Here is a 27,134-nt window from a genome sequence, read left to right as displayed (position 1 = left end):
GGGCATTGGGTAGGGCTGAAAACCTTACTGATTTTAGGGAGAGGGGGATATTGTGGGCAGGCTACAGAGGAAATTCACTTGGTGGAACAGGGCTGGCTTCTGCTTATTTATTTGTTTTATTTTAATTACTTATACTTATTTATTTTAATTTGCCTGATGATATCACTTCCACCATGACATCACTTCTGGTGGGTCTTACACTGATTGTCATTCTAAAAGGTGGGTCCCAGTGCTAAAGGTTTGAGAACTGCTGCAATAAGGTGTTAGTAAGTTGACTCCTGGGGGTGTGTGTGTGTGTGTGGGTGACACCACTAGTGACAAAATCACAGTTTGGAGGAATAATATCATCATGTTATATATCAATCAATGTGTAATTTCATGCCGAATGTGTTCTATCTTTGTTCTATCAAAAGATACAGCCAAAATTAGTGGGGGCAGAGTGATGTACATCACCACGCCCACCACCTGGGGTGTTGCCCCACCCACTGCATGGGGCATGACACACTGGCATCCTGCACTGGGTGACCCTAGCAACACCACTGCTAGAAGCTTCATTTCCTCCTCCTCCTCTGCCCTGCCCTGTGCCATTACCTTCAGTCATCTCCTCACCTCTTTGCTAAGACTGGAGGAGGGCTGAGCTGAAGCATGTTGTTCCATTACTGGCATTCTGGACACATCTCCTCCGCATTGGCTGCTGCAGTTGCTGGGCTGTCATTTCCTCCTCAGCAGCCCCTGCTAGCCGGGATGGCCAATTGCTATTGCAGAAATGGTTGTTGCTGCTACATCTGTTTGTGTGCTGCTGGAGGCTGCCAGGAGACGAGGCAAACCCCATGTGGCTCAGATGAAAAGGCTCCATGGGCCTTATGTTTGACACCCCTGTCTTAGGACACAGAGACAGAAGTCTTCAGTAAAAAAAAAAAAAAAAAAAAAAAAAGCCTCCTAGGTAGGGGTGGTACATGACCTTTGCTGACATGTAAATAACTGGGGGAAAACCTCTTTTTTACATTGAGTTGGGCCTGCAACAGCTCAGCCATTATGTTCCATTAGGCTTGAATAGCTGTTTATCTCACAGCCCAATCCTTACCAAGTTTTCAGCAACAATGCAGCCAGGATGAAGCCCTGAGGTAAGGGAACACATGTTCTCTTCCTTTGAGGAGGCCTCCATGACTGCCCCCCCCCCACCACAAGGTACCTATGCCCCATTGGCATGGCTGCAGTGGCTCTGGAAAACTAATTAGGATTGGGCCCTCAGCCTTCATTGGGTAACAAAGAGATGTGAAGTGCCTAATGAGAGGCAGTAAACACAATTGCAGAGCCAGGAAAAGAAGCCTTGGGGAGAAAAAAAGAGAAAAGAATTTACCTAGTGCATGCTGTGAAGTCAAACAGTGAAGGACTTTGCAGTCTTTGCTTTTGGTGATAAGCAACAAAAAGCATAGGTTAAAAAAAAGCTGGCGTGAAGGCTTATGTCAGCCTCCACAGGCTGATGCTGCTCAAAGTGCCGGCCCAGCTTCTTCTTGAGGAGGCACAAACGTGCCTTACAGGTCCCGGTACAGGATTAAGGAGTGTCATGTATGCATTCCTTGGCCCAGCACATATGGCCTGCCAATAGCAGCAGTAGCTGCAGCCGTAAGTTAATGGTAATATCCGCAGTATCCCATGTGGGCAACAAGTCTGAGTAGATAGGAAAATGTAAGATCCCAGAAAATTTCTGGGTCCCTTCCTTTGGCTTCTGAGCCCCCTTTTTGACACTGGGCCTGGGTACAAATTATCACCTTTACTCCACTCTCCTAGGCCCTGATGCTCAAGACACAGTTTCATAAGCCTGACTTGGGATTGGTGCAGCAGGAAGTCCTTGCTTGCCAGTGTGGCTCTGATAAGCTGTTTGCTTTCATTTCTTTAGGTTTCCAGTTCATGAAATTGTGGCTTCCTGTGGCTCTGATAAGCTGAGATGCTGACATCCTTCCAAGCTGACCTTCACATAATATTTGCTCTGGCATCCCTGCAGTTCAGGATATTATTTTCTTGTGTCAAGGTTGTAAATCAGCTTTTTTTCTTACACTTTGCTATTGGAAAATGGTTGAGAAATAACCCAATAAAAGCTAATAAAATGCCATGAGATACTCTCACTTTATTACAGTCAACACTTGTTCCTCGACATTGATGGAATTTAAAACTGCTGAGGAAGAAATAAGCCCACTGTTTGCATCAGTTTAATGTACAGAACTCTGTGATGGATTCTGGCCATTGCGTTTGTGTTATGTTCAATCATCTCACCAGAGACATGTTTAATTAAATTGGCTTTTATAAAACATGATTCCTAACACAAAGTAGAAAGGAAAATATATATTTGAAATCCATGAGAAACACCTGGAGCTTCCTTAAAATCACATCCTTCGTATCTTTTGAAGAACAACAAAAGCAAGATACAAGGTAGACCCAATTCCCATCTGGGCAATGCCTGGGTTAATGTCTCTCTATGATGTTCAATGACATCATATCCCCACCAATAGTGCCCGTGCAACCAACAAGACTAGTTGGTGAGCTACAAATAGTAACAATATAAATAGTTTAAGAAAAGATTCCAAAAACCATTTCTAAAGATACAAGATCTATCAGATTTTAAAAATACAATATATGCCACATACTTCAAAATGATATGCAGTCTTATTTGTATTGCTGCATCAGAAGAAGCATATCATGATACAGAAGCTCTGGAATATCAAGACCCCAGATGAAATCTGCATGATTCCAAGAGGGAATATACTTTTGGTAAACTAAATGAGGGATGCGAGGGAGTAACAGTTCAATATCTTCTTTGGGTGTAATAATGTCATGTCCTCCATACCATACAGCTGTTGGCACAATCATATCTTCTATTTTATAAAATGGAGGTGTGGTCTGTTGAAAAAACAAATCAAAAATATGAAAACAAGTTTCACCGATCAATTCCATATCAGCCCTTACTTTTCAAACACCACAGTACTCTTGGATTTGTAATATCTGGCCCTGAAGAGTTATATTCCAGCCATTTATGCTAAGACTCAACATACATGCCCTTTCCATTCCAGAGGTCTGTCTGGAAATTGAACCCTACATAGCTCAAAGTAACCGGTTCTTGCCTGCCCAGGGGACCTGTCCCCTGGCACTTGCCTGAAAGCACCATAAAGGACTCACAGCCCAATCCTATGCATGTCTGTGCAGAAGTAAGCCCCATTAGAGTCAACTTCCAGGAAAGCATGGATAGGATTGGGCTGTCAGGGCACAATCCTACCCTGCACTGGAACAGGCTAGCTAAGAGGCTTGCGCTGCATCCAGTGAGCGATAGAAGCCCAAAGCAGCTCAGCCAGAAGTAAGGGGAAACTTTTCTCCTTACCTCCAGGTAATGCACCCTTACCCCTATGGGTCTCCTCAGACTTACGCCACCTCCTGAGGCTTGAAGCTGCTCCATAACTGCCAGATCCCAGCCCCGCCACCCGCTCCCTGCCTGCTTGCCCCCAGTGATGCCCACTGCCTGCCTTCCCTCCTCCCAGGAACGCCTCCCTCCTGCCTCCTCCACACCCACCCCAGAGCCTTGCTGTGGCCCAGCCTGGCTGATGCAAGGTTCACCACAAAAGCTGCCACAGAGGCTGCATTCAGCCTCCGTGCACTGGTGTGGCTTACTCCTGAGGAAACGCAAACATACTTTACGGCATGTTTGCAACCCTCATGGGCCGTCGCGTACCAAATCTTCCTCTGGATTGCACCCTTAAGCACATGCACAAAAGCACTGAGGCAGCCATCTGTGAATCAAATGTCCATAACTCAGGGAGCCAGTGTATACCCTCGTTCCTTTCTTAGTGCTCGGTGAATATCTCCCTTGGGTTAATAAAGGCCAAACTAGAGAAATGTATAAAGTGGCCAAACTGATTATTTTTTTTATTGCACAAGTCAGGAGAGGGCTCCATAAACTCAAGGTGATTAACTGTGCGCACTTCAGGAGTGGATCCCAGGATATGTGGGGGGGGGGGGAGTCCTGGAAGTAAACCCCTGCAGACAAGGAGGGCCCACTGTATTATTTTTAAATACAGATGTGATGGAGCCAAAAAAACAGAGTTGAACCACAGGCAGAATGTTGTGGGTTGGAAACTCTGGTCCTGGTGCCATTCTACTCCCAACTACACCCTATTTAAATAGAAAAAAATGACTTCCTTTTTCCATAATTAAAATAGCAAGCTGGGGAGGGCAGCAAGAAGAAATGTGTTGCTTGATCCTAAAAAACAAATGGGTTGCTGCCTCCCCCCTTCCCTGCCCCTTAACGGGCCAGAAATAGGGCTTCCCAGGCTGTTGGGTTGTGACTGACCCAGTTTGAGAACCTGTGGTCTAGAAGCTACTGTCTCTAGCAAGGTCAACTGTGGTCTTGACTCTGTGAATTAGGGAAGCTCTCAAGTCTCAGAAACACTGAGATGTATCTTGCCCTTAACGGGCCAGAAAAAGGGCTTCCCAGGCTGTTGGGTTGTGACTGACCCAGTTTGAGAACCTGTGGTCTAAAAGCTACTGTCTCTAGCAAGGTCAACTGCGGTCTTGACTCTGTGAATTAGGGAAGCTCTCAAGTCTCAGAAGCACTGAGATGTATCTTGATTAATAATCCCATAAATATTTAGCAGGACAAGAGTTTCAATTTTTTGCACCTGAGAAGCTAAGATTCTGATTTACATGCTTGGTATTCTTGAAGAGGACTTTGGTTGATTAATGAAATCTGATGTATTAATGGCAACTGCAGCCAGTTCTCTTTATATGCGAATTCACTATCTGCAAATTTGCTTATCTGAGGCAGAATTGACACCTATGTTTTATTATCCGCAATTCTGTTCTCGTTATCTGCAAATACTGTGCCAGTGCACTTGGGATGGGGGGATTCAGCGCAGCTATGAGCATGCAGGCAGGAAAGAGAGAGGTTGTGGGAGGAGAAGAGTGGCCTCCCTGTGAGCAAAAGGCAGCACCAGCACCATGTGGGGGGGGGGGAGAGGAAAAGACAGTATACCATATACTGCCAATGGGCGGGGGGGGGGTGGTTGTGATAATTTTCAAGTCATTACACTTCTCTTTTTTTACTAAGTTGTCCGATTGGGTCAATTTTTCATGTCCAACGGGCATGAAAACGAGAGAGTACCCTTATTAACTGGACAAAGGGGCACATTTTAAGCATGAGTTCTTTTATATTTAGCGGGAGGACAACTCTCCCTATTTATCTCAGCATAGCATCTTTACCATTTCCTCCTTGCTGGTGCCTTGCTTCTGCTCATTAAATTTTTAAATTATGAGCCTTCTGGTGGGGCTCCCATGGCAAGCAATGGGGAACCTTTATGTTGTGATTAAGAACTATCTGATGACATCCCCCCCCCATCCTCACTGTACATATTGGGAAGAATGGCTTGGTTAAAGTGCCTGGAATATTCAGGACATGGAGTTAAAATGTTATTTCCTGGGGCTGTAGCATTGGTGGGGGGGGGGGGGTTTCAACCAGAACTCACACATTTAAACTGGACACCAGGATACTGCCTTTCTTAGCCACAGGCTAAGTTCATAGACCAGGGGTTGGCAACCTGCGGCTCTAGAGCCGCATGTGGCTCTTTCAGCTGTCTGCTGCGGTGAAACTGGCAAAGGGGTTAAAAGGAGGCACCTGTGTTGGGAGGGTGGGCTGCTTCCCTCCGCCCCCTGAGCTCACTGCCCTCCTCTCCCTTCACCCCGACCTGCCCTGCATTGGTTTCCCTTTTCAATTTTGCCAGCTCTGCAGGCTTAAGCTCCCTGTTTTTCCCTTCCCCAACTCTCCAGCAGGCTCAGCCAATCAGCATCCAGCAGGCTCCTGGCTTTTTCTGTTGGAATGGCTCAGGGCCCTTCACTGGCTGACCACCAGCCTTCCTCCTCAGCCATTGCAAGCCCTTGCAGCCTGCCTTTCCCTGAGCAGGTCCCCACTCAGTGCAAGGAGAGGCTTTTCCTCCACAGCAGAGGAGACATCCTGTGTGTCTACTCAGTAGTAAGCCCCATTATAGTGGATGAAGCTTACTCCCAGGAAAGGGTGCCTGGGATGGCAGCCTTGGAGCGTGCTCAAGGCCAAGTGCAAGGACGGGTGAGTGGGAGCCCACACAGGTCTGTTCGAGAGCAAGCCCCCATGTAGTCCCTGGGCTACTCGCAGGAAGGTGTGGAGGGCTGTAGCCTCAGCCCCCTCCTGTGCAGGTCTACTCACAAGTAAGCTGTGGTCAGTGGGACTTCCTCCCAGGAAGGTGTAGAGGGCTGTAGCCTCAGCCTCCTCCTGTGCAGGTCTACTCACAAGTAAGCCCCGCTGTAGTCAGTGAGATTTCCTCCCAGGAAGGTGTGGAGGGCTGCAGCCTCAGCCCCCTCCTATGCAGCTCTACTCACAAGTAGTCAGTGAGGCTTCCTCCCAGGAAAGTGTGCAGAGGACTGCAACCTGAGAGCTCCAACCAACTTGTCTGCTCAGAAGTCCCATTGTAGCCAATGGGGCTTACTCCCAGGATAGTGTGGAGAGGGTTGCAGCCTGAGTGAGGGAGGGCAGGCAGGGCAGGCCTGTGGCTGCCCCCCCTTCTTCTCTTCCCCACCTCTGGAGTCTGTGTCCTTTTTTTCCTTCCAGCAGGGTGCCTCTGGAAGGTGGGGGGAGTTCTTTAGTATCCATGTAAGATAAGCAGATGTCATAACCGCCATATGTATTGGAATCCTGGAAGATCTGGTGAGGAGGTAAATGTGGTGTCAGCAGTGGCCCCTTTAAGGGTAAGGCCTGGACGTCCAGCAGAGTGTGCTGCACAGCTGCAGCCACTTGAAGGCAATAGGGCCCTTAGGGATATAATGGGCACCTGAGGAAGGGGGTGTGGGTTGTAGAAGGAGTGCAAGTTGGAGAGGAGACTGACTGGGCTTATTGACTTTGACTTGGATATTCTGACTGATTTGACTGACTTACTTTGGAATCTGACCTTGGACTGTGACTTGGCTTATTGACTTTGGACTCTGCCCTGGATACTCTGACTGACTTTGTGACAAACTGCTGGAGACACTGGTGTTTGTAGCGTGGCTGCTGTGCCCAAGACCTGCTGAGGACCAAGGGGCTGCTGTAGTGGTGGGAGGCTGCTGGCAGGAGAGAGGACCTCTGCAGGTTAAACAGGTGAGCTACCCTGGAGGTGGGGTCTAGCAGGACTGCAGGGCAGAACCAGGGTCATTTGTTGGGGGAAAGAAGGGGAGCTAATTTGCTTAAAGTGGGCATAATTCTCCAGGCAGAGAATGGCCTTGGAATCAAACAAAACACCATAGAGGACCAGGCGTCTGAAAACACAATACAAGAATGTATGACAAAACTAACTAAAAGCTACAAGAGGGGGCTACATTATAAAAATGGGACCTATAAGAGCTTAAAGGTAAAAAAAAACCTATATATGTAGTATTATCTTCATTTTAGATGTCAAAAGGGTTTTGTGGCTCCTGAGGTTTTTTTTCCTCCAGAAAATGGGTCCAAATGGCTCTTTAAGTGTTTAAGGTTGCTGACCCCTGTCATAGACAAACCCTTTGTTTTTCCTCTTTGCCACTCTTCCCCCTTTTCCTTTCTCTATGTCTCTAGCGGTTATCAGGTGGGGAGGAAGAGCAGGGGCTCCTCAAAATCCTTTCCTTTGAGATGGCCCTTTTGTCCTCACTTCATCAGATGCTTCAAATACACTCTGCATTACAAGCAACCACTACCATAAAGAATAATTTCTTTGTATGCGATAGTTCTATATGTATTCTTTTATAAGAAAACTGGTCTTTTCAGTGAAGTCATCTCTCTCTTTCTTAAGGGATGGGGATTTTCTACCATGTGCTGGTTTGTTATCCATTCTAAGATTCCTTGTTGGAAAAGAATTGGGGTGGATGGAAGCCATCGTGGGAGAGGCACAGAAGTAAGCGGAAGGGATTGTCAGTGGGGCAGCAAAGTGCCCAACTTGGCCAGCATCTATCACAGCCCATATTTGACTGAGACCTCTTAAAGACCAGACTAAATTACTCACTTCCAAAATATTTCCTCATTTTCCTTACCGTGTTATAAAATTCCTTGTTCTTGGAACCATAGTCAAAATACTTAAATTGTTTTGATTTGAATACCTAGAAAGAGGAACAGGATATAGTCAGATTACAATCTGCGGAATTGTCATAATTCTAACTTTGAAGTAGGGCTTGTCATATTCAAATTAATTATCTGGAAAACTGAATAATAATAATAATAATAATAATAATAATTAATAACTAGGTATTTATAGACGACCTTTCTAGTCATCAGTTTACTCCTTTGACTTTATTCAAGGCCGTTTACATAGGCAGGCATTTCTAAATCCCTCAAGGGGATTTTTACAATCATAGATGTTCTCTCTTTCAAGAACCAACCACATTTCAGAATGGATCTTCCTGGTTTGGTCTCACTTCTGGCCCCCAGTTCGCCCACACAGGCTGACAAACAGCTCCATCTCTCACATGGAGGGCAGCCAAGACACTTCTTGCTCACACCAAGATCAGGTGGAATCACTCAGCTGGGCTTGTCAGCTGCTTCAAGTTCTCGCCATTCTCAGCCGTTCAGGGAGCTGCTGGTGTCCTCGAACTGGTGACCTTCTGATGTTACCTTCAGGCTAATGGAGGCTCTACCCTCAAGACCAGAGCTCCTGCCCTTGTACTCTCCTGCCCAGAATCCTTGTAAAAAATGTGTGGGAGCTTTGCCAAAATACTGGGGTCTCTAAAAAGCCATTTCAAAGATCATACTGTAGTTTGCACTTCTATACACATGTATAAGTTCCACTGAACTCAGTGAATTCATTAGTAGATATGTGTAGGCTTACAGTGCGCACACACACACGCAAACACAGTGTATTTTCTTGGTTAAAGTATAACTAGTTCAAGAGTTTAGAAGACATTAGTCCTCTTTTCAGTGTTAGCACTCGATTCCAGGGGATCCTCAGACAAAACCTTGTGCTGCCCAAGGTGCTTCTATTGCATATGTGCTTCTATAAGCATGTGCACTGGGGCCATTGGAGTGGTTTGGATTCTCCTTCCATCACCCACCTCTGGCTGGCCCTAAGTTCAGGGCACTGCTGCTATGCCAAGTCCCTGCAGTGTGCCTGGCTGTTCCCGGATCATGAGTTCTTCCTGAGCTGATGCAGCCTATGGAGTAAACAGCTGGTCTACCCTGTCAAGCCTCCTCCCAGCTTGCATCAAAGTAATGTTCCTTCCAAAAGAAGAGCTCTATAATGGCACATGAGACGCAGGATAGATTTGCATATATAGGAACAGTAGTTGGTGGCAATTCGAAGTTCAGGAATTTGTAGAATGATGATTTTCTACTATAAAATTTGTATCCTTCTGGTTGGAATAAAAGAGCCTCTACAAAAGCATTTAAAAACTAGTTAAGATGACATTTGATATTTGAGGTTTGAAAAGATTAAAACGTATCTTACTAGAAAAGTTTGAGCTGTTGACACACATATAGCGGAAACTGAACGTTCAGTCAAGTAGTGACTTTTGGATTATAACTATAGAGAATACATTCAGGAAATCCTACCTGGCTCCAATGAAGTCCTGTCTTCACAGAAGTAAAATCAGGTACTATTCCAATATACACATCTGCTCGACTCTGAGAAAAAAAAAATACAAAGGAAGATGCCAAGAATATGTACCCTGCGGAAGAGATTTCCTTGCTTGGCCCATTGAGGTACAGGAACTACAAAGTAAACCTGATCGCCCAGCTCTGTGCCTCTCCTGTGCTGCCTCTCCCAGGAAAGCTGTATTTGGGAATTCACTGCAAACCCCACTCCTCACTCTTAAGGCACCTTGATAGAACTGCCACCACCTCTTTGTCCTCGTTTCCCCCTTCGCTCTTCCCAAAGAGGATAGCTAAGAGTGCTGTGCCGCTGCATTTTGGCCTCTTGAGTTATAAATTCCCTGAATTTAATATAATGCCTCAGCCAAAAGGTGTGTGTGGGGGGGGGGGGGAAGCATATGCACCAAAATTCAAGTGGGGTTCACCTCACCTGGGGAAAGCAGCTCTGGCTCTCTTACATCCCTCCTAGGATTAAGGCCATGGCCTAAGTTTTGTGGAACATAAAACTTTTGTGTTTAAAGTTTTGTGGAGTTGTATTGAGCCGGCACAAGCCTCCTGCACTGGCCCAAGAGTGTTGCCAAGAAGCTGTAAAGCATGTTCATAACTATTCGTTTTAGATTGTGAGCCCTTTTGGGACAGGGAGCCATTAGTTATTTGATTTTTCTCTGTAAACGACGTTGTGAACGTTTTTGTTGAAAAGCGGTATATAAATACTGTTAATAATAATAATAATATTCTCAAGCCAAGCATGCTGGAGCAAGGACGTGTGCTGGACAGCCAGCTTCAGAGCAAATTAAGATTGAGTAGTTTTCTTAGCTCTCTTCAGCATTTTACTCAGGAGGCTCACCTGGTCTTGGCTCCCTTGTCCTGTGGCAACACATCACACACAGACTCAGCAGGTGCAGAATGGCAACCTTGGTCATTGACACAGCCTCTTTATAGACCCACAATTCCCCTCTATCTTCCCTCATCTGTCTCATGTGCAGTCAAATCAATGACAGGCTTAGTGTTTCAGACCTTCTTCCTTTCTGTGTATGAGAATGTGCTTGTGTTGACCTGTTTTAGGGGAACTCTGAGATCCGCTTTGGGCCTTCATCATACATAACTGCATCAAACATATCCCCATCTACCAACAATTCCAGAACCATGAACATTCCTCCTCCCAGTATGAGTATGAGAGAGTGTGCTTGCTTATCTGCACATTCATTTTATTGTTGAACTGTTTTAGGGGAAGCCCAAAAGGGCAATGGCATAGACAGAAAGGGGCAAGGGGTGGGCCACCCCGGGTGGCACCCTCAGGGGGGAATGACACCACTAGTGACCAAAATTGCAAAAATCACATTTGTTAGGAATAATACCATCATGTTATATATCATTTGGTGTGTAATTCAATGCAGAATGTATGTCATTGAGTACTATGTGCAGGGGAGCAATAGCAAGGGAGGGCACTGATGTTCATCCATTGCCTGTGGGAAATATTCACTGCATTTATTTTCCGGCCATTATTATTATTCATTTCATGCCATGACTATTACTATCTCTTAGCCTCACCTACCTCAGAGGGTTGTTAAGAGGGCGAAAGAAGGGGAGGAACCTTGCACACCACCCTGAGCGCCTTAGAGGAAGGGTGGTATAAAAATATGAAAAATATTTAATTCATTAATTTTGCTGTATGGGGAGGTGTCAAAATTTTATGGGCCCGGGGTGTCAAATGACCTAGCTACACCACTGCAAAGGGGGGAAATGAAAATCAGCACCTGTCAAGCACCATTAAGTAACAACGAAAGGGGCTTTGATTAGCTCACCCCACAAAGGATCCCATAGGCCTCTAACAGCCCAATCCTGAGCTGCCCAGCGCCCAAGGCTGCAGCGACACCAAAATGACTAGTTTCCCACTGGGAAAGCGGGGGAAGTGATTCACAGCCTGCCTCCAGGCTCACCCCTTGTTTGGAGGCCTTGGGTTCTGACCACAGAGATCTGTTCTTTCATCAAAAACATTCAGCATGGTCAGAACTGTAATACAGGTCCACCCTATTTATATAGAGATTTTTTTATACATGGATTTGACCTAACACGAATGGCCCCTGCAAATGAGAAAGAATGTGCTGATCCCTGGAGAAGGGAAAAAATGCATCCCTTTAAAGTTAGTTTTAAAAACTGAACAGTCCTTTAACAACAGCCTCCTTAATGAGAGAGAGGGGGGGGGGCAGCAGGCTAACAATCCATCAATCCTTCTCTCTCCTTCCTGAAAGAAAGGTGATCATTTTGCATTGGTGAAGGGAGCGGCTGAGTGAAGTGCTGATGGATTGTCTTCTTAATGACTCTTATCTTAGAGTCAAAAGGTCAGCAAAGCTGTTTTTCAATCACTGGAGCAAAGAAACTTTGTTTTCAAAATTGATTTGCTATAGTGTATTTTTTTAATTCACATGAGTGCTTGAAACAGAACCCACGTGAATTAGTCTCAACCTGTACTTTTCTGTCTTCCTATTCCAGTAATCCTCCAACTCCCCTCCCTTTTTTCCCCTTGCATACACCTTCAACCCTCATTTTGTTAACCCTGGCCCCGTTGAGATATCCCAGTTTTCCTAAGCCCTTTCTTCCCCTTCATTCTTGCAATTCTTTATGCTCCTTTTCCTTCTAAAGTGTTTCTTTCTCTTCCACTCCTCATCCTTTTCTTTCCAACAGTGGCTTACTCTCAGGGTCCATCCAGGAGTGAGAGGTCAGCAAATAAGTGCAGTAAGATGAGCTGCACTGAGTGAGTGGGAGAGCTTTGCTTGGCACTGTTTTTTGTTCTGAGTTTTGTAACTTCCCCCCCTTTCGCTTTTTTTTTGCACTTTTCACTCTCATGTTCCTCATCCTGCCCTTAGGATCCCTGCACACAAGTTAGTTTTCCCCAGTGTGCAATTCTTCTTGAAGTTTATAAAGCACCAGTGGGAACAGCAACATTTTGGGCTGTTAAGTAACATACATAAATAAGAACATAGAGTCCACCTACCACATTTAAGTTGTGTTCATTAAATCCTGCTGCTGTGAAGATCAACTGGATGCAAAGTTGGTCTAATCCTGGATAGCTGCACAACTTGGTACTGATGTCTTTAATGCGGTTACTGAATAAACATAATTCTTTCTTCCCAAACATAGCCTGGGAATTAAACATGCAGAATCTTTAGAAACCAATCTAACCAGTAGCCCTGAATCACAAGGAAACATTAAGGTTCTGTCCAAGGATTTTTCTGCCTTAGATTAAAGCCTGCTTATTTGGAAGCCAAGATTTGTTTCCGCACTGTCCAATGAACACTTGAGACAACAGGAGAAAGGGCCACTTTATTTCACATTAGCAAGAGAAGCAGAGGCTGAGACCTGCAGCATCCAAGGCAGCGAAAGCCCCTGTGGTGCGGGGAGGGACCTCTGGGTGGTACCAGAAACCTCTGCCCCCAGGCGGGCATGCACCCGACTCCAAGTTGCGCCCCGCTGCTGGGCGGCGCGTCTCATCCATGTCTATCCCTTAAGGGGAAGGCAGCCGGACCGCAGACTGCGCCACCTCGAGCCGCTGAGCCTCTGAGGTGTGCCCCGCAGTCCTGGCCAGGGCCCCGTCTATGTCCTCATGCCGCCGAGCCCCTGAGGACTGAAATAGGGTTCCGACCTGCCTATGCCGCCTGAAGGTGCATGCCAAAGTCCCATTCATGCCTCCTAACCCGCACCACCTGCCCTCTTAAAGTGAGCAATGGCAGCTTGCAAACAGGGGGGGTGTAACCCCCTGGCCAATAACAGTCTGGGGTAGGCGAAAAAACTGCCTGCCCCTCGGCCAATCTTGGCAGGCAGCAAAAAATTCCTACCCGGCCCCAAACGGCAACCAGTTAAACTCAGACTGCCTCTAGGGCAGGCGGGCAGGTATTCCCATGGTGCCCACATGCAAAAGGAGGAAGAGGGCTGGGTCTCATGCCCTTTTAAAAGGTCCGCTGTAGCTGCCAGCCCCAGCCACCTTCCCCTCCCCCTTGGGGAGGGACTCTCGTGTCCCGGCCAGGCTAAACAAACTCCGATCACCCCTTTAATTAGACGATCAGGATTTCCTGAGACACCTTTCTTGCTTGACTGAAATGGTCTCATTTAGCCCTCCCATAACACAAAGTTGGTATGGGGGCAGGGGGGATTGGCAGGGTCTGATCTATCTCAAGAAGCCTCTGAACTCCCTCGCATGTTCAGGGACATCAACAGGTTCTTAACTGTGCATACAGGACACAGTATTGCTGAAACAAATATTGGATGTCAGCAGCAATTGCCCACTTCTAATGTCGGAAAAGATTGAATGAATGGGTTGGGAGGGAAATATTGGAATGATAAGTTTGTACAATAATAATATTATATAAAGAAATACTTACTATTTGTACGTCTCTGGGAAGTGCCAGCAGCAGGCCAAAAATGCTTGTGGTGCCCACTAATGTGTAGCCAGGAGAAAAGCTGATGAAAAGTTTGACCTTTTGAGCCAGCTGTGGCATGATGGAAAATGCAATGATGCCTGTAAAAGAGAACAAAATTCAGAAACCTAAATGAGAGAACCTTTAGGACTTCAAATGGGAGGGGCATACTTGCTCTGGTTTGCATGTATTAATGCTTTTTACCTGTACTATATTCAGGTTTTGGATACCTGCAAATAAATCCCCATAATAAGATGTCCTGTTGTTTGTCAGTCTGATCTATCTTTTTTGGTCTCCTTCCTATGTATTCTGTTTTTGTGTTTTTTTATAGGGAAGAATTTCAACATGCCTCGACAGAAGACTTAGCTCTGACCAAAAGGGAACCATCTTTTGATTTATTTTTCTGCATAGGTCACTCTGAAAATGCTTTTGTTCAACAGTGTTATACAAATTGTTTACTACTAATAAGAATAGTTTGATCTCGACAGGTCGCAAGACCCACTGATTCTTTTGTCAACGTTTATGCACCTGACGGTGGCTTAACAGACAGGAAGCAACAGGCAAACTGTTTCTCACCACTGCACCTTCTTTCCCAACATGTGTCACCAGAGGTTTCTGCTTGTCCTGCAGCATGAAACCCCAGAGAGCCTGATCCCTGAGAATGAATAAGCTGCTGAACAGGTACAAGGAGAGATGTATGAAAACTGCCCAATCAGCTCTGAGGGGCCCAATGTTTCTGAGACTGGCAACCAAACAACCCGGTTGTTTGAGGCAGTGGAATGATTGTCCTGCTGTCACAAAAGGTGCCGCAGTGGCACATGGGGGGCTTTGCCACTAGGCCAGTTCAGACCGGTTCAAGCTACCACTGCCAAGAGGCAGCAGCACAGGAACCATGCTGCCACAGACTGCTCCAAGGCAGCTCCCAGACTGCTCCAAGGCAGCGGGAGAGTCTTGTGAGTGGGGAGGGGGAGTGCAGGGAGAGTTTCGGAGCTGTTTTTTGAGGGGGAGAGCAGGGGTGGAACGGGGGTGAGGGATCGATGCTGGTGGCAGCAACTTGCATCAAGAAACTATCCCCCTCACCTTCAAACAGTTCTTTTTAAGGAACTTTCATCTGAAAATAAAATATAAATTGGGTAGTATACAATGGCCTGTGCTGTATCCAACGTAGGTTAGAAGCAGATGGGAACTCACTTCAGGGTAAGAGGATATTTTTCCCCTTACCCCCTATAATACCACAGCCTGCCTTATGGGGCTACTCAGACCAGCTGTTTATCCAAGAAGCCCTGTAGTGCTGTTTGGGCCAGGGATGGGGGTTGGGATATGGCATATACTGCTGATCCCACCCCCCTCCTGGGCCCAATCATCCCACAGTTTCGCTCTACCCTGGCCCAGAAACACCCCTCTCCACCTCTGTTCCACCCTCCCTCCACCCTCTCCCACCCCCTGTGCTGGCCAGTGCAGGGACTGGACCTGACACCAGCAGGCCAGTGCACATCATTGTGCCGACACTGCTGGCTCTTGATCAGCGCAAATATGCCTTACAGCACATTTGCAATACTTGACAGCCGGTGTGTGTGTGTGTAGGGGGGGTGCTCTGGCACATTGTGCCTTTAGGATTCAGCTGCCCAAATATCACATGGCCGTGAGTCAAAGAGCAAGAAGAGTTTGATGGTTCTCATGTCTTGAAGCGGATAAAAATCTAGGCTAGGTCACATTCCACATGATAACTAAGAGTAAATAGATAGACCTAAACCTCATTCACTTATTTTTTAAAAGTATTTTTATACATCCTTCTTCTGTTTTTTACACAGCATTCAAGGCAGTTTACATGAGCAGACTCACAGTAAACACCAATTTTGAATGGGACTTTTACAATATCGTACTATGAAGGGAACTCACAGAACCCTAAGTTCAGCAGGACTTCACAAGGAACTGGCATTTTCATCTGGTTAGAGACCAGAGTATAGATGAAAGTCAAAGCTGGATGAATATCAGAGCATAGCCTTATTAAGGATGCAAATTTATCTTGGCTGGCAAAAAAAAAATGTAACTACCCAAATGACACATGCTAATGTATGCAAATCCTAAATAAACAGAAATAAAATTAAAAACAAATCTAAGATGTTGATAAACAGTGTGGAAGGTTGGATGAAATCATACAAAAGAGGAAAGCATGTGAACAAAAATGTAAATGTGGTTATAATTGAAAATGGCTGGAAAATGGCAAATGGCTACTCGATTCTATGTCAACTTGAAGGTCGGCGTAGAATTCACAGCCTCCGTGTCGGGCAACCAGCCAAACATGGAGGCTGTGGATCTGGTGGAGCAAAGCTCCAGCTGTCCTGCCCCACTTCCACCTCCAGAACTCCTTCTCCCATCCTCTCATCACCATCCCTCTGCCTCTGCTGGTCCAGGAATGCCTCATCCCCACCTTTTCCCATGCCCCCACATACCTCTCTGCTGCTCAGAGGTCTGCACAACTGCCAAGTGGTGGAGCTTTGGTGCTCCACCAGTGTTAGTTCAGTGCCAGCCAGCGTTGGGCTAGCACTGGTGGAGCACTGGCACTAGGGCCTGCAAGTGTGCCTTTCAGTGAGCTGGTGCGCAAAGCTTAGGTTTGGCCCCAAGACTTCCGACAGGATTTAGAAGTGAAGCATATTTCATTCTGTTCCTGTCAACTTACCTATTGTAGCACCCTGGGAGTGGCCCACATAATACAATGCATCTTGCTTAGTTTTCTGCAGAATAAAGTTGATTGTTGCTGGAACATCATATATCCCCATTTCATGAAAACTGCAATACACACACACACACACAGAATCAAGATGTTTCCAGCAAATACCATATTTGTGTTTCCTACACAAATACCATAGTATAGGGCAGTGCTTCCCCCACTATCTGATGTGGGGGGCCAGCAATTATTTCTCTTAATGTGAAAGAGACAAGCAACTTTTTTCCCCGCCAAAGTTGCTCGATAGTTGCTCTGTTCCAAAGTTGCAGAAACATATCTGTGCTCTATTATTACTATTGTGTCTTTCTTGGAAATTTGCAGCAAACTGGTAGCCAATGGTAGCCAACTGGTGCAGACCACCACTCTGAGTAGCACTGGTATAAGAGTACTTGGAACAGGGCTTGATGATGTTTCCACTTACAAGGCAAGGTGGCAGGTTTTTTATCCTGTGGAAAGAGTACAGAAACAAGCACTATATGCTTATTGCAATTAAAGGCATGCTCCTTTATTAGCGGGGGATGTGCTCCTAGTCCCCCTCCACAGTATAAACCATGGACATGGGGAACCCCTTACACAGCCCTGCCCTCCTACACCCATTTACAAGTTTTAAAGCTTTTCAGGGTGAAATTCTTCTCCCTTAAACAGAGCGCTATAAGCCTACAGACGTATAGCATTTTAAGGCTGCCTCCTGGCAGCCATAACACTTGAAAAAATGTTCTGTTACATGTCTGAAGTGTGTGAGCATCTAGCACAGGACTGTTCTAGCCGCCTGACCTGCCTACCTCTTCACAACCATCAGAAGATTGGTTAGTTCACCTTCACCCATTAGATCTGTTGAATGCAGACTAACACACAGACCAATCCTACCTAACTCCTCATACGGCTATGCAATGGCGCCAATGTGGTACCCGCTGTATCCTGCGGGGAAAGGCCCTGTATCCTGTGGGGGAATACCACCTCTTCCTTGAGATCACCTCATGCCTTTTTAGCTAGCCATGTAGATTGGGGAAAATTCATTTATTTGTGTGTTGGGCACAGGCATTGGATATCTTTCCTACAAGAACACGTGAAACCAAACACAATTTTCAGAAAAATTGTTTTTTAAATGATAGTAACCAAAGAGATGGGGAAAAAACTATGGAACCGAAATGTTATGACATATGCGGATTGGTGGGAAGGAGGACACCTGATACTTTGACGGTTTACGCTGTGTGTGTAAAAATATTATTGTGGTAAGGAGGGGGATTTGCACCGTTGCTGCTTATGGATGAGCACTTGCTTGCTTAAGACTCTTTTCCTGTCTTCATGGACTGAAACTAATATCCACAGTTTTAACCTCCAAGGCAAGAATCATGAGTCATATTATTTGATCTGATTGTTCAACCAGGTTTTTGAATTATTAATTTTGTCTATAATGCTGGAATGGGTTTATCACTCAGTATGGATAATAACTCAGGATTCACAATAGGTAGGCAATCAACGTTGTAATTCTTTTTCAAATGACTAACACGTTTGCCATTTTCTCTTTTTGTAATCAGTAAAGACGCAGTTGACCTTCTTGATGGCCATTTATTTGGAAGCTCTGAAAAGTTTTTGATTTGAAGTCCACTGTATGAAATGAGTCTCTATGTTTATGAAAACCTCACTGCAATGAGTTAATAGTTACTGGACTCAAGGAATAAAACTGCAGAGGGGTAGAAAGCAATGGTGCACCTTCATCAAAAATTTTCCCATCTATTCAAACTGTGAACTGTTTCCTGGGCCTACCTGAAATTCCAAAATTGTTCCTGATCGATAGACAGATACCGGTTCCTTCTAGACCAGGTGGTCCCTCTGCAATTTAGAATCCAGACATCATAACCAGCATCTGCTAGGAAAAATGCCGGACTGTTGCTGGGGAGATTTGCAATCAAGCACCTGCCCTCAGCTATCAAGCCATGTACCAGTAATACAGCTGGCCGATGCCCTGGAAAAGAAACAGAAACTGTGGAATCTGAGGTTAGTCATTTTGCCTTGACAACAAAGTGGCACCTGGGAGGTGTATTCTGGACCTGGAAATCTTCGGCAGCACAATCCTGAATTACCCCCACATCCCGCTGCCAATACAATGTGCTGCATCCTCTGTGGGGGCCAGTCATGGAAATATTGGAGGATCCCACATCCTGGGGTAAGTGTCCATTCAGCCATTGGGTCACCTTGGATCTGCACCAGCTACATTGCTGGGGGGCGGGGAATGACGACAGCAGCATAACCCCTTGCTGTCTACAACCACCTTGTGGATACAGACAGCACCGTTCTGCCCAGCATTCTTCTCCCGCCCCCCCAAACACTCCACTGTTCCTCCCACAACCCACACGCATTCCACCCCCACTACCTGACAGTCGTCCCCAACAGGGACAGCATGCTTGGCAGGGAGACAACGGTGCCACTTCCTCTTGCAGCAGCACTCACAAAATGGCTACCACTGGCACACGACATGTGCCGTCACCAACCATTTCACAACAGAATGCTGCCGTTAAATCTAAAAACCATACTAGATGTGAAGTTAATTGCATCATGTGACCCAATTTTGAGGGGGGGGGGTATTCTTATATATCAAGACTATCAGAATGCTCTGATAACTCTGAATGGGCCTTTCATTTGAGTGAACATAGATCATATACCCAGCTGCCCCAATAAAAAAAATCACAGGAGTAGGGGAACCAACAGTGGTTCACAAGACTGCAATCCTTTTCTCACAGTTCTGTTTTGTGCAAAGAAACTTCTCTCAGTCACTCCCCTCCCCTCTCATTCAGCCAAAATGAAACCAAGACAGACAGACAGACAGACAGACAGACAGACAGACACACACACACACACACACACACACACACACACACACACACACACACACGCCCCTGCAGGCTGCCCTTTTTTCATTGGAAGCCAGCCATGATTGTAGCAAAACTGCTGGCTGCTTCCCTATGTATTGTAATGTGTGCACACGTGCTGCTTAACTCATTGACTAGGCTCGAAAAGAAAGGAGTGCAGCAGAAAGGCAAGGCATTTTTTCTATTTACTAGCTTGGTCCTTGGGCTTTTTCTTTCTTGTTGGGTTCAGTGTGGCTCTGCCACTCCTGCCTCCCCTGAGGACATCACTGCAGCACAAGCATAGCTAAGGCTAACTTCATGTATGCTCATGTGATCTTGTAGTCATTCAGAATCTTACAGAGGGAAGCAACTGTCCTGTAGTTACTCTGATGACTCTGAATGGGTTGTTCATTTCCCTGAATGCAAATTATATGCCAGGCTGGCCCAATAAGAGAATCACAGGAGGAGAAGGGGAACCCCCAGTGGTTCACAAACTGAAATCCTTTCCTCACAATTCTCTCTTGAATGAAAAAAGCCTTCCAATCACTCCTCTCATTAAATGCAAACACACATTCACACCCCTGCAGGCTGGGATGAAGAGAAGTGACACTGCAGCCCTTCCTGCCCTGAAATAAGAGTAGATCAATCATATGAATAGTACACTCAAACAGTTGTACAAACACTCTCACCTCCTCATAAAATACCTGTTTGTCCAGGACTGTGCACTCCATAAGGAATTCTGTTTACTTGTAGGTAGTAGCCATCGGCTGTCACGATTTGATACTCTTCACTGGGGTATCCCCAATAGTTAATAATTTCATTCTGCAGGGGGAAAAAATGTTGTTGATTCTAAAAGTATCCAGGAGTACTGCTAAGCAACTTGACTGGCCCAGAGTTCTCATATTTTTTTATGAAGTACCATGAAATAGTAACAAGTTATCTATCAGAACTGTCTACTAGTTCTAATGCATTTCCTCATGCCTTCTCCCTGCTAAGCTGCAGTTAGTATCTGAATGGAGCATCAATGCCTTACAAAAGTAAAATTCTTAAATTTGGGAGCATTGATACATTAATAAAATATCTTACAGCCTAATCCCACTAGGGCCTAACATTGAGAGTTCTCTCGATCCATCAGCATAAGTCCTGGGCTTACCACTAGAAGGCCACTCCACTGTTTGGTGGGCCACAGCACCAGGACAAATAGTTGGAAGCTGCTTGTGGGTTACAATGGCCATTTGAACCTCTTCTGTCCCCCATCACTCCTGGCAAGTTGGTGGTGTGCGGAAATCAGGGGAAGGTCATTGACAGATCAGGGTATGAAGCAGGCATGGTAGACGGTGGGAGGAGGAGGTTGGGTGCTGGAAGAGAACAATCTTGGCAGTAGCTGCACTGATCCTAACTTCCTTCCTGGCCTGGACCTGCCTTCAGGAATCAGACGTACACCAGCAAAAGAGTTGAAGTATGACCAAGGAGACCCAATAGAGACCAGGCAGCCTATGGAGAGGTAAGTAAATAGTTTTTTACTTACTTCTCCTGGGTTTCTGGTGCCCTCCAATCAGCCATAGTATGCAGTGTAACTCCACTGAGTAATGCCTCACTTCCTGAATAGCCTCAGGTCAGCTATTGGAGTTGAAATGGGCTAAAGTTATTTCCAAAGAAAGAGCCAAGTCAAAGGCCCAGTTTACATTTACAGCCCCAAAAGGAAGCCACTTGTCGAACGACCATCACCCTTTGATTGCTGAGAATAGCCATTGTCCTGCTAGGAGATGCTGGTCTTGTCCAGACCACAATAAACAACCAAAGGAAAAACGGTCAATTGTAGTGAAAGGCATACTGCCTAGTTCATCATTATGGTGAACCACTGCACAGGAATGGATGGACGTGAGAAAGAAAACGTACGGTCCATGCAGCTAAGCCCCCTGTCTATGGTACTACCGATGAATTCAAGCTCTGTGAGTTATCTGGATCCTGGAATGTGGAAGGAAGATTGAGTCAAACACTTTATGAATGATGTGCCCCTTTGGAATAACCTGAGCAGGGATGAAGCTCCTTCTGAGAAACATCCTGAAAATTGGTTTGAATGAAAAGCATGAGATTCTCCCATGATAGCGCAACATACTACCAGTATTTAAAACGCATCTGAATAAGTAACTTACAATATTCATAAATCCTTGAGGATTCAGGTGTCTCTTTCTTATTAATGCCTCCATATTTGCAGACTGTGGGATCCAGCATGCGAACACCATAAACAGCCACATTGTAGACCTGTATAGGATAATATCAGTAATTTCAGTATTTATAGTGTCTAGCCTCTGAAAATATCTGTTTAGAGAATCAAAGAAAGGTTTGAAAGCTGAGAGGGACTGCAGAGGGAAGCCTGATTTGTCCATTGCCTTCCTTGCAGGCATGTAAGCCTCTGCCAGGGATTCCGCTGGTATATTTACTACCTGCCTTGCTGCCCCCGGTCTCCTTGCCTGAGCTTCGCAGTGACATTGGTAGTACCCCCCAAGCTGGTGGTGCTGGGCAGTAGCATAGCAGGAGGGGGATCACAGCACTAAGTTTTTGCAGGCGCCTAAACATGCCATACAAGCAGCCCATCCTCCTTCCCTTTGGAGCCATTCCAGGTGGTGAGAGCAAAATAGAGGAGCAAGCCTTGTTCCATTTTGCAAATGCTGCTGCAACCTTGGTCCAATTTGCCAATGCTTGGCAGAAGTCTATTTTCTAAAACACCAGGATGTCATCCTCGTTTCCATGTGAAACAAAATTATTATTAATTATTTAAGAATAACACCATTATTTAAGAATAACACCCATGGAAAGCAGTGGGTCTACTTCTGAGTAAAAAGAGTTGCAAATATATGCAGCTGCATCTTTCTGCTGTGAATTAAATTGCACACTCTCAGCTATGTGTTCAATGTTCTATGTAGCGCCTCTGGCTTAACACACCTGGCACCTTAAAGGTGGATTTGATTCATGGTTCTCCTGCAGCGGTTCCCAACCCTTTTTCACTTGCATAGCCCTTGGCAGCCCATTTCCATAATTGCACCCCTCATATTAGCTAAATGTTTTTAATTAATATGAATAATATAAGCCCTCATCTCTCCATATGAAAACCCATACATCATGTATTCATCACAGTCTTTTCTCTTTTTATCTGCTTGAAGAACAGAAGACTCTGGCTTTGCACTGTTTTGCACCAGAAGCATCCTGAGAAATTCTGGGTCACTGATCACTTTCCATATTATGTTTCAGTTTTTTTAGTGTGCTGGTTTTCAGTTGCATCAATTGATGAACAAAACTATCAATTGGTGGGGCTTCTGCAGCCAACTAGCTACCTCCCTTCCTGCCTTGTTGGCCCTGCAAGGCATTCTGGAGCACTACTGGCCTTTTCTGCCATTGTTCCATTCTTTTTCAAGTACCCTTTAAGGTCCTGTCAACTGCCCCTGGAGGTACATGTACCCCAGGCTGGGAACCATTGTTCTACTGGCATGTTGTTTACAGTGCTCTTAGAACTCAATCGTGGGCTTGACGGGCTGGCTTACCACCAGTGTGCACCTGTTGCAAACATGCCGTAAGGCACGTTGCGAGGCCTAACGCTGGGCCAGTGCCTTTGCTAGCCCATGCTAGTCAGCGCCCGTGCTAGCACCTGGCCTTCACCACTCAGAGCCATGGAGAGGAAAGCGGGGGTGGGGGAGAGGTGGGGAGGAGGAGTTCTGGGGAGGGGGGAGAGGTTGGGGAGGAGGCATTGATGGGGAGGCAGGAGACGGGAAGAGGGCAGGGAGGAGGTAGCATGGGGAGACAGGAGGTGGGGAGAAGGTGGGCGGAAGGCATGCCAGGGGGAGGGAGGGAGGGAGGCGGGACCTGTGAAGCTCCACTCCACTGGATCCTGTGCGTTCATGTGGGGCCCAGCCCCCGACATGAATACTCTTACTTCACTGCCGACCTTTTGGTCGGTGGTGAATCAAGAAGCCCCACTGCGGGTCTACTTCCCTTACCTGGGAGAAAAGGACAAAAGTCCCCTTCTCCCGAGGTGCCGTCTGCGGCTGCTGTTTGATGCGCAGGATGCGGTGGCAGCCGTTTTTGGTGCCGCTGCAGCCTCATGCCACGGGAGCTCAGGATTGGGCTGTTACTCTGATGGTGTTTACAAAAAGGTTGTGAAGATCAGAATTTTAAAATGAAAAGAATGAAAATGTATCTTATGATCTTTTACTATATTTCTAATAAATGAGAGACTGCACAGTTCTTAGATAATAATTGCTGGGAGGTTATTTTTCAGGATCTGCCCTCGGGTAAAAAAAAGAGAAAACAATAGTCAGACACCTCGCTAAGTTTAACCCCCGACTTATCCGAGGTTCATAGAAAATTCCATTATTTTTGGCTGAAAACCTGCCCTCGACTTATCTGTGGGATCGACTTATAGGCAGGTTTCTGTGGTAAATGAAAACATTAATCAGAATGGGATAATTTCATTGTTTATGGGTTTAAAAAAACAAACTTGGATTTGTAAAGAATGTGTGTTTTTTAAATAAACAAGGTAATCATCCCATTCGGATAAATGTTTGTTTAAAAATGAGGTCATGCGTGGAAATAGTATTGCCAGGCCTGAGAAGAAGGGGCCCAAACTGTGAAAAAACAAACTATACCGTACAAAAAAAAGTGCTGTAAAAGACATAGATCACTGTTTTTCCAGTTCTCGGATCTGAAATGCCAGCTGCTCTGGGGGACAAAATATGCAACATAAAACTGTGACACTGGGTCAGATCACTAATTCATGTAATCCAGCTTGTCTGACTGGCAGCAGACAGAGAAAGCCCATTAGCACCATGCACGCTAGCGGTCATTGCCCCACCTCATGTAGGCTGAGGGGACAGGCTCCCATTGGCCCAAGCCATTTGGCGGGGAGGGGACTGAACTCCTGTGGACAATTCCCTCCCGCTCAAGCTCAGTCCGGGAGCCACCGTGACCCTGCCCACCCTCCGTTGGCGCAGTCTGAGACTAGCTGGTCGCTATTGCAGGGCCAGGTAGGAATTTTCTGCTGGCACATTAATTGGCCGTAGGTATCTGGTTTTTTTGCCTACCCCCAACTGCTGTCTTTGGAGGTGTGGTTTCTGGTAGGTTGTCATTTATATGGTCACTTGGCATTATGCGTGCAGGGCGGGATAGGTAGGGCAACTCAGTGTCCATCCAGGGCAGCAAGGTCAAGGGGGGCGAGCCAGAAGGTAGGTAGGGCAACTCAGTGGAGTGAAAAGGAGGGATGTAGAAAGGCAAGGTACATTGTTCTTTTTTCACTTGTTTGTTCCATGTGCTCCCACCCTTTTTTTTTTTAACTTGTGGGATCCAGTGAGGCTCTGCCTCTCCTGCCTCCCCTGACTGCACATCACTGGTTCAAACAGGGTTTGATGACTGACAGCATCAGTTTGGAGCTCTTTCCTGTTGTGGTTGTGCACATCTGGGAGCATGATAGATTTCAGCAACAACTTGGTCTGCTTCTGGTTTGTTGATTAAGCTGTGGTCAGTCAGGAACATCTCACTTGCCCAGGGTTATGTGTGTTGTTAGAGTTTTAATGCCACTGTGCCTATGTAATAACACTTTGTTGCTGGTATGTTCCTGGCAGAGCAAATGGCACTGCCAAAGGTCCTTCTCATGCTCAATGTTCAATGACTTGTCAAAGCGCAGAGGGCAAAGCGCATAGCCCAAGTCCCCATTACTATGCCCTAAACAGGTATGCTAGAAAAGTTGGGGCATTTTCAGCCTTCAGTGAGCCCATCCCCACTGAAGATCTGGTGGTGGTCCTTGTCCAGCTTAAGAAAGCAGGGATGGCAGTCAGCATAATGTTGGGCTGATCTGTTTCTTGGTCAGGGATTTGATAAGTGCTGAAATTTCTCATCTATTGGGGCTTCTGGAACCGAACTCTGCAGATAATGGGGTGCATTGTACACATGTATTTAGATTCTCTTATGTTGTGAGACGTTGGGGGATATATGATACTCCTAAAAGTGGTCCCTCAGCCAATGTTTCCTCACTCCTGCTTTAACCATATCTGAAGGTCATGACATTTTTATAAAGATTTCCCAACATAGAGATATTGGGGGGGGGGGGAAATACAGAAGAATTTGTTCGCTTAGTTGTAGCATTCCTAAGGATAACTCTATGATGTTCTAAGAACTCCTGTTTTCCCCACAGAACCTTTCTCCATTCACCATCTTCTTTTGGCGTCCAAGACTATTTAAGCACAAAAGCTGGAGATGACTGACCCCTTGGTAATATTGCCATACTGGTGGAATAGGCTACCAAATGAAAACCAGGTAACCTGCTCTCTGGCAAATTATTTCTATAAGTGCAACCTAAAAACAATTAAACAAGGTTTTCATCTCATCTGACTTAGTCCTATCAATTTCAAAAGAAAGTAAATATTTAATTGTGATCTCAAACCTTGTTTAAACCATGAGAGTAACCATGTGTTGGATCAGAGGTGGCCAATCTTTCAACTTTAGGGCTCTGAGATCTTTAACAATTGTGTAGAAGAGGGAATTTTCACTTAGTACTGCTTGATAACTCACAGATAATAATAATAATAGCAACAGGTATTGAAAAGCTGCACCTGCTGAAATTTCCTCTACATAATTGTCAAAGGTTCCGGAGCCCTAAAGTTGAAAGGTTGGCCACCCTTGTCTTGACTGTGATCAATATATGAGTTTCTCTGGGTGTAGTTCCTATTGAGGTTAATGGGACTTCAAAGAAGACATATATAGGATTGTGTAGTGACTCTTACTAAAATATACTTTATTGTATATTAGAAAGCTTCTTGTGAAGGGGACCACATAAAATACAAGCTGTTAAGATTGTATTCCTAAAGAAAGCTGCACAACTACCAACTGAAATTAAAAACTCATCATAGAAAATCCTTCTTTCTTACCTTGCTTCTCTTCTCCGACAGAGTTTGGATCTCTGATGCTGCGAAAAGTCTTCAGTAGAAGAACTAATTACTAATAAAGTGCATTTAGTTTTGCAGCATATAAATATGTACCGATCATATTAGACCCTTTCAATCATTAAATAACAATTAAAGAATATTAGGCCTCTGTAATCATACACCAATTATACTACAGCAATCTTTGACACCTCCCTGATGGGAAGGGAAAGGGCGGATACGCACCTTAATAAAAATAAAAAATTTTTATGAGCACATTGCTCACCTTCCGAAACAGAGATCATTGTACAATGCCTGACTTGTAGGTAGAGAAAATGATGAGGCAAACGAGTGCCAAGCTATTGCCAGGCTTTGATGTTGTGAGGACTAATGAGTTCAGATATAATCACCTCCCGGAAATTTCCTTGCTGCAAATTTCCTTCCCATCACTGTTTTCTGTTTTGTTTTGTTTTTTGGTTTTTTGTTTTTGGAACTTCTATTGTCACCTGCCTTGATTCTTTGGAAATAAGGCAGGAAGTATGAGTTTTAAAATAAACTTCAAAACCGATGCAGGGTACAGTTAAGATAATGGCATAATCGAAGCAGTTTCAGTGCTGTTTTTGCTGTCTT

The 27,134-nt window shown here is 45.5% G+C and overlaps 1 protein-coding gene across 1 annotated transcript; it reads right to left on the bottom strand.

Annotated features, from left to right (window-relative positions):
* Window positions 1-2,664: 2,664 nt before the first annotated feature.
* LOC136644380 (gastric triacylglycerol lipase-like) lies at window positions 2,665-21,851 on the bottom strand. The gene is made up of 9 exons (XM_066620214.1): window positions 21,750-21,851; window positions 20,298-20,415; window positions 18,512-18,710; window positions 16,697-16,806; window positions 13,981-14,117; window positions 12,597-12,743; window positions 9,563-9,634; window positions 8,053-8,118; window positions 2,665-2,898 (listed from the first exon to the last, which is right to left on the bottom strand). The coding sequence occupies exons 1-9, from the start codon at window positions 21,849-21,851 to the stop codon at window positions 2,665-2,667; spliced, it is 1,185 nt and encodes a 394-aa protein (XP_066476311.1).
* Between the last annotated feature and the right edge of the window lie 5,283 nt (window positions 21,852-27,134).

Source organism: Tiliqua scincoides, chromosome 3 (assembly GCF_035046505.1).
Source record: "Tiliqua scincoides isolate rTilSci1 chromosome 3, rTilSci1.hap2, whole genome shotgun sequence".
NCBI classification, from domain to species: Eukaryota; Metazoa; Chordata; class Lepidosauria; order Squamata; family Scincidae; genus Tiliqua; species Tiliqua scincoides.
This window is presented reverse-complemented; position numbering and strand designations above follow the sequence as displayed.